Genomic DNA, 14,250 nt, shown 5'->3' with positions numbered 1-14,250 from the left:
GCACTTCCTAGTACAGACAGAAAGAGCACCTTGATGGCCCTGACGTAATTTATTGATTTTGTTGAATACACAAACTTTTTAACCAAAAGTCAAAGTGATAGTATGACTTATTGTAAGGTAAAGCATCTGTTATATAACATAAACTAAGGGAGAAAAAAGAATTTTAGACAGTAGCGAACTCTTTGAGTGGCTTAGTGAAAAATATGATATAGCTGGTCTGCTGGTCAAAACAGATAGGATGTCCACTTAAGTATCCAAGTATCAAAAAGTCACTGCTTGAAAACAAAAATAACAGATTTTGGTGCCAACTTACTCGTAAAACTCCTCTGAAGGAGATTGAGAGAAGTTTGGCCGCGTAGTGTTGAGCGAGGGCTGCCAACATTGAGGAGTGTTCCACCGGTTACCACAGTCGGTCCATGGCGCGTTGGCACGGAATGCGGTGAAGAAGTAGTATAGGAAATAGGCGATGATGACGCTGTAGTAGGTGGACATGAAGAAAGAAACCACCACACTACTAAGTCCCGCCCCTGTCAACATTAGGGAAAAAGTTTATGCCAAGTAGATAACATTTGTATCAATTATTTATTATTATTACTTTTAGTCAGTAGCGCGACCTAGGTGTGTTAGTGTATTTTAAAAGTTTTCAAAACCCTGGATTTTATATTAACCTTAATCACATGTTGTTGCAAACCTCGATAAGGAGTCCAAATCCCACTGGAGACTTGCTATCGAGGTTCTACCCTACTAGCAATATTACATTTCTCCCCTCAATTAGGCTACACAAAAAACAAAATTTTTACCTTTGAACATTGGACAGAGCTGTGAAAGAGCACCAATGGGACCTCGTCGGGTAAATTGTCCCACAGCTAACTCCATGTACAGCAGAGGTACGCCACATAATAATAGCACCAGGAAATATGGCACCAGGAACACACCTGCAAAAACATGGATAGTGAAAATATTTTCTTAAAATTTTATCAGGCTGAAATATTAACGTACCTTACAATATAATTTTAAATTGACGTTAATAAAGGTTTCGAAGCAACTGCCTCATTTTATGGCACATCCTCTCATAAGATTTGTTCAAAGGTATAATTTTAACCTTAAACCCAAACACATGTCAGTCAACAAGTAAATGTGTTATGAATAAAGAAAAAGATATGTCTTATATCTCCGCGGGCCGGAACAAAAAATGTCTGTATGCACATTAGAGCTAATCATGTACAGTTTTTTTGTTTTCCTCCTGTAAATATTTTTTAATTTATGTTATTATTGTTCACTTAAAATGTTTACTAGTGATGAATCATACAATAGGGTTAATATGTAGCAGTTACCATGAAACATAATATAGTAATGAAAAAATTTCTGGGGTATTCTCATCTATCTCTATCTCTATTACTACACAATGGGTATTCTAAGGTAAATAAATACTAATATTTATTTAAGTAAAAAAAAAACTTTAGGCCCTAAACTACTTAATAAGTGTAATTTTCCATTGTATGGATTTCCTTTTTAATCAATTATTTACAAATACATACACAAATATTTTAAAGAATACCTACATACAAAAATAAGCTATATTCGTGATTTTTCTCATTTGGAAGCTGGCTAATTACAGTTATTGGGAAAAATGGTATAGATAATTTATGACAGTCCACTAAAAAGGTTTTCTCAATTTAAATTTGCATTTAAAAAGATGCAGCTTAATAACACCAATACATCAAAAGAGTGTGAAACACCAAATTAATATTAAAAACAATGCAGATATTCCTAGATTACAAGTTTAAGACAATTTTCAACCAATTACCCCAAGTAATGGTGTGTGCTTATGTTTGCATTGAGTTTAAAATTCTTCCCACCTGACCAGCTGATTTCACAGACCGCCAGCTGTTAGAAATGATAATGATCAGCTGGTGGCAGTGATTGTTGACTTGAGGTTTGCCAGCGCCTACCTGGTCATTACACATTTAAATATGCGCTGATTGTAGACTACTTCACCACCTGTGGTTGACAATTTATTGACCGCTTACGACAAATTATGTGTCTTTATTATTCATTATACATTCAGATGTATTCAGGTTTATTTTCATTTAGAAGGTAATAAATCAGATGCCTACTACCTTATATCAACATCATGTGTGTTTATTTGCGTTATGGACACTTTTAAGGTCACATTCAACTAGTTGTCCCATCCATAGAAAAAATATCGTACGATTTTAAATAGAGGAATCCTTCAACGAAGTGCTCCTTATTCTTGCCTAAAAAGGCTCGTTCTTTTTGTTTTCTATGAAGATCGAAAAATCACTGACCCTCGACAGCAAAAAAACTAGGTACCGGTAAGCTTCAAAGATGTCGTCTCATCTCTGGCCGGGACGTTATATTTTTGCGCGTTTAAGTGTGCTGAAATCATCCTGTGTGATTTCCCGGGTTAGGATAGGACTGCAGCTTTCCCCAGCTTGTCATAAAAGGTAACACTAACAGGGAGCCTAACCTAACCTAACCTAACCTTAACCTTACCTAACCTAACCTAACGGAGCTCTCAGGATCCGCAAGGTCGTGTCACCCGGGCGCTTCTGCCGACGCGGGACACAATTTCTTCCTCTGTATACATTTGTGTTGCCCGAAGGCTCAACACCTTGTACGACTGCTGTCAATGGACACGGTCATCTCGATGAGATGAAGTGGGTGAGGACATTTGGACCTGTGTGTCAAAGTTCGTCCAGGGTATTCTTTGCCAATAAGCTCGACCTTGACCGGATTGTGGACTAGGTTATAACACAACTGAATGCCAGAAACTGTGCGTGCCCTCCGTGCTTAGGTTCATGTTGACCTAACCTAAAGAAATGTGACAAAAACCCTATATGTCCAACAGAGTAGAGCGGTTTTTTTAGTAGGCAATCTAATGAATTCAGGAATCTCACACTACAGGCTGGCCCCCCTCTGCACGTACAAACATTTTCCTTCCTCTCCCGTGTGCTGACATAAAATATGTGTTAAGTTGTGGACGGACGTTTAAAAACAATAGACCCAACGATCTATTGGAATCATCGCAAGTAATTTGCACTCTTTCTCTCTTTAAAAAATGCCTAAAGAAGAGTAGACCATTTAGCCGTTAGGTCAACAAGGGCATCGAGTGTTGGACATGAAAAACTAACTTCAGATATGGTTAAAGAAAATCCACAAAAGTGTTTCTTCAAATCTCGAACAGTAAATTGGACTCTTATACACCATCTTCAACAATCAAACTGACCAAACCTAACTGTCCTGAGCGTCGTCTTTCGTGTGGTAATTTCTACTTGCTCACTTCTCATTGGCAGGCGCCATGCAAAGCAAGTGTTCTGAGGGATATACGCCTCGCAGCTGACAAGTGGTGCATCCTCCTGTCAATGGAATAAGTGTTTCTGGCCATTACACCTTGGCTCATGTCCTGCTAACAGTCACGCGTACGACAATCTCACCTACACACGGCATAACACGCATACAAACTACTGTGGTGTCGTTAGAGTAATAAGATTACTTCTCATACCAAGAATAGATTAGGGGGATACTGCATAGTCTAAAATCTTAAAGAATCGTGGATGTAACGCAATTGAACTGGTAATCTCTGAGAACCTATAATCATAAGATAAGAAAGTAAACCCAAGAGTTCATCTAAAGCCTCCCCATTGGACCATGTAAATATAAATTTAAACATACGTTTTGTCATAAAAACGTAACGTAGGTTTTTGGACATAGTTTTAGGCGTCAGAAATGGATTTTAAAGTCACCAAACGGCTCTAAAAATATCTCCTCCCCCCTTTGGCAAGGTCCTAGAACTGCCACTGTCTCTTAAACGTTATAAGCTCACCAAATAAAAGAGAAATAGGAAATATTTGTTTGATTGCAACTTTGGTGCCTACAAGGGTATTATCTTTACCAAAGGAAAACAATTAACTATACTACGCTAGATGTCTATCAGGAAACATAAAATTCTGGGCTTGTTTTAAGTTTGGGTAAGACAAATTCACCATAAATTTACTCTGCTTTCGGTTTACAAAGTTTGAAACATCACATACTAATTTGCAGTCACCTGAGCGAGGTTCCTTTCACAGCCGGACTTTCGACGAAACCAGTTATTTTATAGAACACAATCTGGTGTAATCTGACAAGGTTGTTTATTGACAGGAAGCGGTGTTGGAGCACAATAGATTGTCCAGCACATTAGGCAATAATGTCACCATGTGAGTAATACGAGGTTCGTTCGGTAAATTACAATTATGTTTCCAAGTTCCATCTCTGTTTGGGTTTACAATATTTAAACCACACAGGAAGCATTCGCTCTCAGAAGTTGTCTTTTTCTCCTCCGTTTTTTCACCTTTGTTCAGAGGCTCGGCTGCAATTTACACGTCATTGACTCGCCACAAACCTGTTCCCTGGCCATGAGTCTTGTGGTGTGTTTGTGTTTGTGGCTAATGACTTTACTGCTTCGCTGGCTTGAGGTTTTTGCTCGATAAATGCTCTTTGCAAAAAGTGTACTAAAATTGAGTTGGAAACGTTTTTCGTGTTTATGAGCGTATTCGCACGGAGTTTTTGTTTAGGCTCTGCAAAGCCGTAGTCCCAACCATTTGTTTTTTTCGTTTATCTTAAATTTGAATTAAAGTATTTGGACTAGAAAACTCGAACATAATTTATGTGCATCATATATTTAATGTAGAATGTTTTGCATTTCCCCTGACCATCAAAATGCTACCAATTAAACAATACTGTGGTACATGAATTTGCCAACAAAATTAAACACGATTTAAAGTACTCTGTGCTTATCAATATTTTGTTTCAAGTCTACAGAGGGTAAAGTATCTCCCCTGGCTAAAAACCCCTAACCCATCGATTTTTTGATTAATAATTTGCTTTTTTTAACCGATGGTTATCAAACAGTAGACTACGATAGAGAAGTCACTCTAGTCTGTTGTGTTTGTATAATTGTTACAATACTTTCAATCCAGTCCCAGGTGAAACCTAAAACCTGTATTTTCTCCTAATGAATGATCATCACACACAAGATATCCCCAGGTGTCAGGTGAATGAACTGTATTCAGTTCTAGTGAATGATCACAAACGAGACTGTCCTAGGCTCTGCTTGAGTCATCAAGGAATTCGCAACCTCATCAGTGATTGATGTAGAGGTCGACCTTCTTTCTTTGACATCCGTTTCTTTTAATTTACCATACCATTCGTTTTGGCTATTTATAACTTCAATTGTATTGGTAAAATACCAGCTGAAAGGATATTTCCAAGAGGGTTGTCACTAGTAAAATTTGTCCGGTGTAAGTTGGATTAGGTCACCACAGATTCAGTTAAGTTAGGTTTGTTTAGGTTAGGTTAGGTTGATTCAGGTTGGGTTGGATTGAGTTAGGTAGGCTTAGGTTATTTTAACGTTTAGTGGTTTATTTATAATTACCTTTTTACTGTCCAAAACGATCCTTTGTAGTCTTAGCAAACTAATTTGGACAGTGACAAGGTAGTGTACACTATACGATAATTCAGACCATCGAGAGTCAATTCCATCGTGAAATAAGTTCGTTTAGGTTAGGTTGAGTCAGGTTAGGTTAGGATCGCTTAGGATAGGTTGAGTTACGTTAGGTTTGACGAGGTTCGCTTTCATTACGTCCATTTTCATAGGGCAAAATTTAACAGTAACGACCCTCTTGAAAAGACTTTAGGGTACTTGTACGCCAACAACAAACACGCAAATTTCCAACTTCATCCCTACAGTCGCGTCTAGCCCACGTATATTCACGAGTTAATCTGCAATGGTACGGTCGTGGAGTGGTTACACACATGAACAAGAGTATATTGACCTCCTCCACTCTTGAAGCAGAGGTAGGGGAAGCGCCACAGGTTGCCTAGGCCGACGCTGTAGCCGACGCAGGCGAGGATGAACTGCAGCTTGTTGGCCCAGTGGTCTCTGCGGGGACGGTAGTGTGTGCCTGCGTCGCTCAACGTCCCCGTGTAGGAGGTGCAGGACGACAGGTCGTCGTCGTCGATCAACCTGCAACAGAGACTGATGTTAAGGCTAGTACTCACTAGGACACCCGGTCGCTTATCAACCGGCGACCTGGTTGACGAGCGACTAAGTTGATGATTGAACGTTTTATTGCTGGGTGGTACACACTAGGATACCTAGCACTTTCAACCAAGCTGGAAATCAATCAAAATTTGGTGGGGATAGACAATTTGTTTTGTTCTGGTTCACGCTTAAGCCTATCAAAGTGTGAACCTCAATGACAACACCATGCCCCCGACGGAGAGGAAATAGCTCCCGAAGTTTTGATTATATTAAAAACTGTGGGAAGTAGAGAAGAAGAAAGAAATTGTTTAGAAGATTTTGGGTTAAAGGGTGGCTTTAAAGTAGAAATAGTTACAGCCAGCCACATTGGCACTCCTACGAGCTTTTCGACTTAAAATCCTCAAGATTTTAAGAACTATTTACTTATGTCAGATGACAGTTTCCGTCATACTAAGCAACCAGTGACACCCGTGACACCTCACATAGAAAAAAGGACGTCAGATTGAGATTTTAGCATGGTTTTGTTTCGTCAGTTCATTTTTCGTTGTACTGCGCATGCGCTAGCCGTCTTTAGTTGATCAACTTGGTCGCTGAAGCGTACACACTCTAGTTTTTTGAGAAATCTGATTGCCTGGCGATAAAATGGTTGATCGGAAACCCCCAGGTTTTCGATACATGTCCGAAAACCAAAAAGTTGCCTGGCAACCTACAAATCGCCGTCAACCAAATTGACAGACACGTACACACACGGCGATATTTGTGCAATTTGGTCGCTCGTCAACCAGATCGCCGGTTGATAAGCGACCGGGTGTCCTAGTGAGTACTAGCCTTTAGAGATCACTTGATGTGGGTCTAAAGAGGCTAGAGGTGTAAGGGTCTATTGTAAAGAGGTCTAGAGTGGCTGTAAAAGAAGGCATCCTGAGAAATCTGATCCTCCTCTCGCCTGTGCTGGTAGATGTTTTCAAATTCTATTTAAGCCCACTGAAATATGCCCTGTGAAGGTGATGTAAACTGACGTAACCAAACCCAAACCAACCTAACCTAACTTGCATGGAAGTTTGATTGGGGCGTCCCTCCTTTTGAAAGACCCGTTGACAGTAATGAGGAACCCTTGATGGGGTTCCGAAGCGATTCCGACGTACAAGTCGATCGTCAGGGCTGGTCTTGGGGGGAAGAACTAGTCGATTATGGTTGAGTGAATTTAAGGCGTTTTGCTAAAAAATACCTCAACCTTATTAAACGTTAAATGGCTGGGACCGCAATCAAGATAAATGTTGTATCACTAAGGGTAAGAAGAATCAACCCATTTTCATCTGAAGGAATTAAGGCAGTGGAAGATACGATGAAGTCCAATATACTGTAACTGTAGTCTACTACATAGAAATCCTTCATATCTCGGAGTTCGTTTATAATTTTTTTTGTCCTAGGTCGCTAGGCACGAGCCTCGGATTGTTTTTCACATTACTTCAGGCTAGACCTAAGGGTTGCGGCATTATCACTTAGATAAAATCAATTGGTGACTTGGCGGGGATCGAACCCCGGACCTCAGGGACTGAAGTCCCGCGCTCTAACCACTACGCCAGCTCGCTCCCCCTCGTTTATAAACTAGAACATATAGTTTTATAAGGTGGAAAGCCGGGATCCGTAATTCTGGGTAATTTAAATGTGTTCAATTTACTTTAAATGTAATCTATGTATTTAAAGTCTTCTTTACCTTATACCACAAGATCTTGCAAATTGTCAGCCAAATTCCTCGATGAAATCGAATGCAAATGGCCAAAAGTTACCCATTTTACATGTTACTTGGACACGACATTTATACACGTCAAAAAGTTTCTTCTCAAAACTTTTTGCATTGATATATTTACTGTTTGTGCCGATTTAGAAAAGGATAGTATCAATATACATGGTTGTTAGGATAAAGCGCATAGGCTCGGTGGCATCCATGGTTTGTAAGGTCCATCGCTCAACCGGAAAGACCTTGGCAAAGCTAGTTGCAGCTGACTATGGTGTATGCTACACATCCAGTGAATAGTCTGTCTGACGGAACCTGTCTACTGACACTCCATATACCTGTAGACTGGCCAATGGCTTAAGGCTTGGGCGAGTACCATGGAGGACCAGGAGACAGGTTACATCATGCAGACTGTAGTAGACATTTATACAGGGTTAGGCAAAAGTATGGATACATCATGTTAACTTTTCGCTTTAAACCAGGGAAACACCAAACAGTATTTATTTGTGTAAATTATAAAGTTGCCGAATCGATCTTCAAGAATGTCAAAATCAATAATTCGAAACTGGACCCTGCAGTCCGTGATCGGTGGGATGTAAATAAACGATTTTGGGATTGGGCAAATAATAAGCTGATCTTCGTTAGCAACAAAGGTATGATTTCATTCATTCAACACCCATATTTTAATCACCTTCGCCTCAAAATACCCTGGAATGTCGTGGTCGATAAAAGTCGAATATGACCTAACTAAAATGTATAGGTACACCATAAACAAATACCTTGTTAGTATCAGCTGATCTTAGTCAGCAACAAAGATATCATTTAGTTCATTCAACACCCATTTAGTTCAAGTTTAATCAACTTCGCCTCAAAATACCCTGGCATATCGGGGTCGTAAAAGATGTAATTTGACCTAACTAAAATGTATACACCATAAACAAACCTTATTTTATTAGTATTTACAGTCGAATAAAATTATTTCACGCTTTCTTCTACAAGTTTTACTTGCACCTGTCTTTACCAAGCACTTGACTACCGAGGAGTATCTTTTGTGGAATCCACACATGAAAGCAATAACTGTATTGGATCACAGATTCTTAGTATTGTAATTAATTCACTGAGAGCAGCCAGAGTCGAGACTGAGCGAAGTCATGCGACTGTTACATGATAAGATGACGTCACTCGCCACCAAAACAAACCCGCGGCGAGATTGGTGGAACTAGTCATTTACCAAATTCTTGCAAATCTCGGCAACCTAGGCTTTGGTGAGGAAATAAGCTCGTTCTAACGTTGTAGTTGTTGTTAGAAATGCGAGAATTATATTAATGAGTGTGGCTAAAGGTGTGACGATTAGCGCAAACCATGGGTCATTTCAAGGAGAGTACCCCACTATTTACCCTATACAAATGAAAGTATGAATGGGAGATATGCAATGTAATATACTTGTAATACAAAGAAATTATGTTTTTAGACATATTTTGTGAAGGAACCTAACCTATCTTGTGCGTATTTTCCATTAATCATGCACAATAAAGCTGGAAGAGTATTGACTTCAGAATATCTGGAGGTAGCACTTCTCAAGGAGATTTAGTGCCACTGGCAGCCATTTTGAATTGTCTTGGGGTAGAATATGCCTAGCTGGAACACGGTATACCCAGCCATAGAAATATACGGAACCGTACCAACCTTAGACCGACAGCATGTTTGAAATACAGGACCGTAGTAAAACTCCAAACTAGTCCAAGCCCAGATAATAAGTTCTAGCTGTGTGTGTTTTTAGTCTACAGCTAGCTCAGAAGCCTGGGCCTAGATTTCGCCTCCTTTAACCTAATCTATCTAAACCTAACATAACCTAAAATAATCTAACGTAACCTAACCTTAATTTGCAAAGGGCAAATGTTAATGGTGTCTTCTTGAAAACACTCCAAACAATTTGGGATCAACTAATTACCCCTGCAATTAAAATGAATTCTTTGTCGATGGATCTACCTGGTTGCAGCGACGCATACCAAGATACTTTCCCAACAAATGCAAAACTTGACGTTATTAACTGAAGGTGTTGTCCTGTCCAAGGACTCTGATCTGGTTTTAACTGGACTGAGAGTGTGTGCGATCCTTGAAATTCTACCTGTATATAACTGTTCGATCTACGATACTATTGACTTTGGATACTGAAAGTCGACTTCCTATGCTTTTGTTCGTGTTTGAAGACTGTTGTACGCATGTTTGATGTCTCATCTACTGCGTTGATATTGATGAAATATTCCTATCGATTTTATCGCTATCGATTTAGGAGTCTGGGTTCCGAAGTGGCTATATCTGAGTTTATGTTCAAGTGAGATTTTATTCACATTTTTCAAAAAGATGGTGTCCAGGATGAACATTTTTGCAGAATCTCAATGCTCAGCTCAAACCGCTAAGGAGTAGAACCCTAAACGAAACGAGATAGGATATAATTATGTTTATATAAACTTGTTTGCTTATTTTGACCTTATTATATTGTGAGAGGGGTGGACTCAGGGTCCTAGCACGTCAACCGAAGCTTGTGCATTATTTTGAACCAAGGAATCACTACGTAAATTATGTTCCCACCTTTTAGAACACCTTGTATACGTACTTACCGCGGCAGTCTCGGAAAGGCGGGAAGACCTGACGGCGAACACGAAGATTGTGATGAAGAACACCGAGAAGTTACGGAGTCCTTCATCGTAGAAGTTTCACACCTTACTAGCTTTCAACTGTTTGCTACACTTAAGTGCTAAGTAATGGCGAGGTATAATCAGTTTAGCGACAGATCGCTAAGGCAAACATTCGTCTTGTTATTGTAGGGTAGGAAATCACGAGATTTGCCTTGGCAGTGAGTAAAATAGTTTCACGTTTGTCAGAACCTAATCACTTCATTTTAATAGTCACGTGAATTTATTAATGATCATCCGGATTTTGACCCACGACACCAGTTTCGCGCACTAACTTGACAATCTGAACCCCAGACGTTAATGATATTGATTTTAAGTTAAACTTTCACTGACTTGCACTTCTGTGTCCCAGCTATTACTTGAAGAACAGTTTGATATTATCATCATCTCACCACCTACAATTTGTTAAAGAAGTAGGCGCATTGACATGCTGTCTGACAGGTTCAACAACTCTTATAAGTGTTCATTACTTCTTGAGGTGTCATAGAAGTTGATAATTATTTGATAAAACTCTCGAAATGTCAGTGTATTTGGACAATTCAAAGATTATCTTCATTGAGATTTAATTGGGTATGTTTTTGATATGGGTGCTCGTATTTATTTAAGAGAAGAAGGACCACTGTGTTATCGGTGGAAGTAATCATAATGTTTCACCTCTCAATTATTAATCACATTTTGAAAGCGGGGTTCAAGATTAAATATTATCCTTTTATTTTATTTTTGCGTGGAATATTTTTATCAAAAGTGAGGACCATTAAAAAATCTTTTCTGTTCGAACTCATCAAAATGTTGGTTGGATAGTTCACCTTTTATGCACATTTGTTAGGGATTTTCTTCCAAACCACAATACCCCGTATGAAGAAACCTGTCTTCTGATCAGGTCTACCTCGTAGGCCAGTCCCACATAAATGAAGAGCCAGGAGACAGGTTCCATCATACAGACTGTACATCTTTTTTACAGAACACTGTTATGAGTCATAATATCTGGGAGCTCAAGGTTAACGGCAGCTCGCGCGTCGTTATCTACGCGGAACAAGATTAGTTTTCTGAGAAAATGTGGGGGGGGGGGGGGTACAGTTAAAGGAGCAGACACTGTAATTTCCTGAAGAAAAAGGTACTCAAATACCTGCGGAAAAAGAAGTTCCATTGTTTCACACGCGTATGGATGGCATGTTACTAATTGCTTCAAATTCAAGGTGTACTTGCAAAGTTTAGGTTTAAGTCTCTCGTCGGATTTCTATTGCGGTAATTTATGTTAATAGGTTAGCATGTTATCCTTCTTCCTGCCTCTGTCAGCGTCAACAGCTGTTTACTTTTGAGGTTAGGTTGAACGTGTTCTTCAGTCGGAGTCGGACATGTTGCTGACTCGATGAAACTATGGATGACGAAGCGTTTGCACTGTTTTGGCCGGCGAAAACAGCTGGCGTCTTTGAAGTCGACTACCTTTGTGATCGCACTTTTCTGAGAACTGTTGTGTAAAGGTTCTGTATTAGCGAACAAGAATGTTTTTGTCTTGGAAGGATATGTTGTTATTGAACTGCCTGTATATTCGTAGGACGATTTTTATGGGAAACGAAGTGAGAACCACAGATAGTTATCGGGTAAGGCAATCTATATAAATAAAATTAGAGTTTTGTCTGTACATTGCTTAGAATAATGAACTTTTTGGTTATTTTTACATTTCATAGGTCAGAGAAACCGAATCAAACCTTATCTCAATTTCTGTCTGTCTGTCTGTCTGTCTGTCTGTCTGTCTATCTGTCATTCTCTTGGTAACGCTAAAATACGCACTTTATTACAACTACTCCTCAATAACTATAGCACTGTCCCGCCTGAAACTTATTTTCCAAATACTATACATATATGAGATGGTTTTAGACGTATTTCATCGAATATGAGACAGTTAGATATTTAACAGTAAACCCTTGAAAATCAAGTTTTTGTCGATTTTTGACGTGGAATTTCTGGAAGCCCATGTTAACCTTATGAGAAATGAAATTATTGAATCTTAACAGCTGTTTCAATTAAACAAGTTGGTTCTGTTCTGTGATGTTCAATAGCATTAAAGTTACAAGGATTACCAACAGGGTGCAGCACTAGCACTATTATTTCTTTTACATTTATGACAACAGCTAATTTGCAACCTGGAGGCGAGTGAGCGTAGCGAACGAGCTAACCTGAAGGCAAGTGAGCGTAGCGAACGAGCTAACCTGAAGGAAAGTGAGCGCAGCGAACGAGCTCCAACATACAGGTGAGTGAGCGTAGCGAACGAACTTCAACCAGGACGTGATTGAGCCATGCAAACGAGATCAGATAGTAAAAATAAAAGTAAGCCTACCGTTATAGGATCGACCGGCAGACACAGAGGTAATTTAACCTTTTATTGATTGTCATACCGATCCGGAACAACAAAAAACAACATAAAATGAAGCTATGTATAATAGTTTGGCCAGCATATCTTAAAATATGCAAACCAACTGCTGTTCGTTATATAAGAAGGTTTCAACTGAATATTATAAGATCCCCGTGCGTAGAACGGGTACACAGCTAGTACAATATAGAAATTCACGACAATTGACAAATACAAAACCTGGTCTTGTTACGCACGTCAATTTTTTATGGCACAATCATATGATACACCAAAGACAAATAAATGCCATAAATACATGTCACACTGGCTAGAGTCTGTATGATGAAACCTGTCTTCTGACCCTCCGTATACCTGGAACTATCCCAAAATAGATGGAGGGTCAGTAGACAGGTTCCATCATACAGGCTATATGGCCCTTGTATCCCTTCGTCCTTCACTGTAAACTATTGCTGATGATATCAGTGCCTCCATCATAAGATCCTGTCTACGCTTCAACTCGCAGAATTAAATAATAGTCCTGACACATTGGGCTTGAGTTTCATACAGTTTCTGTTTGATTGTATTATGATCTATAAATAAAACGTAGCATTGCATTTGGTAAGTAAAACCATGTTTTATCTATGGTCAAACAAGATGCTTCGTCTAATTATGCCAGCGACAGTGTGTTGTAATGCAAGTTGCTGATTTTTGTCGAGTATTATAGCAATCAAAGAACAAACTATGGGAGAAAATAGGATTTCAACAGCAGCGCACTCAGAAAGTCGCTCATTCAATCATGTCCTTTTCGATTAACAAATTTACCACAGGTGGTCGCCATGGCCTGTGCTACAAATTTGGTCAATGGGTTTATTTACCCCACCTATCGTAATGGAAAATATTTCCAACATTATTAGGACGATTATGTTTTTGGACGTGTGGTCCAGTACAGTACACCGGCACGTAGCATTGCTGCGAAAAGCATTGTCAAAATTAGGTTAGGTTTAGGTTAGGTTAGGTTGGTTTGGTTAGGTTAGGTTAGGATCCGAAAAAAACATTAATCCGAAGAAAATGCGTCTGTATGTCATGCACCGAAATATTGTGACTGGTTAAGCAGTGCTGAAGGCACGATACCAGAGACATTGTTCCAAAATTGTGTTACGAAGCACTGCCTTCCGGAGTTATGCTTTTCTACGCGATGCCTCCTGAATTGTGTTTGCCGAGCTGTGGGCTCAGGATATCGTAGGTACAGGACACAAGGACGTGGGTTCAACACATTAGATATTCATCCCACTCATCAGCCGCTGCGAATGTCAATTACCTTGTAATTACCTCAGCGCAACTTGTGCCAGAAAAAAACTTCTCGCACAGTTCAACAAACTATGATGCTCTTTATGAGAATGTCGTAGGTTGTGTTTAAATTTGG

The 14,250-nt window shown here is 39.4% G+C and overlaps 1 protein-coding gene across 1 annotated transcript in view; it reads right to left on the bottom strand.

Annotated features, from left to right (window-relative positions):
- LOC128992911 (sodium- and chloride-dependent GABA transporter ine-like) overlaps positions 1 to 14,250 on the bottom strand; it is a 45,603-nt gene that overhangs the window by 7,175 nt on the left and 24,178 nt on the right. The window contains exons 2-4 of the mRNA XM_054416658.1: positions 5,838 to 6,028; positions 801 to 935; positions 314 to 527 (exon numbers count right to left, since the gene is read on the bottom strand). Coding sequence (XP_054272633.1) covers positions 314 to 527; positions 801 to 935; positions 5,838 to 6,028 — 540 coding nt within the window. The remainder of the gene's footprint in view (positions 1 to 313; positions 528 to 800; positions 936 to 5,837; positions 6,029 to 14,250) is intronic.

Source organism: Macrosteles quadrilineatus, unplaced genomic scaffold (genome assembly GCF_028750875.1).
Source record: "Macrosteles quadrilineatus isolate MER2022 unplaced genomic scaffold, UCM_ALF_1.0 Scaffold_1__1_contigs__length_201487025, whole genome shotgun sequence".
In the NCBI taxonomy this organism is placed as follows: domain Eukaryota; kingdom Metazoa; phylum Arthropoda; class Insecta; order Hemiptera; family Cicadellidae; genus Macrosteles; species Macrosteles quadrilineatus.
Note: the sequence above shows the minus strand (reverse complement) of the source record. Positions and strands in the feature narration are given on the sequence as shown.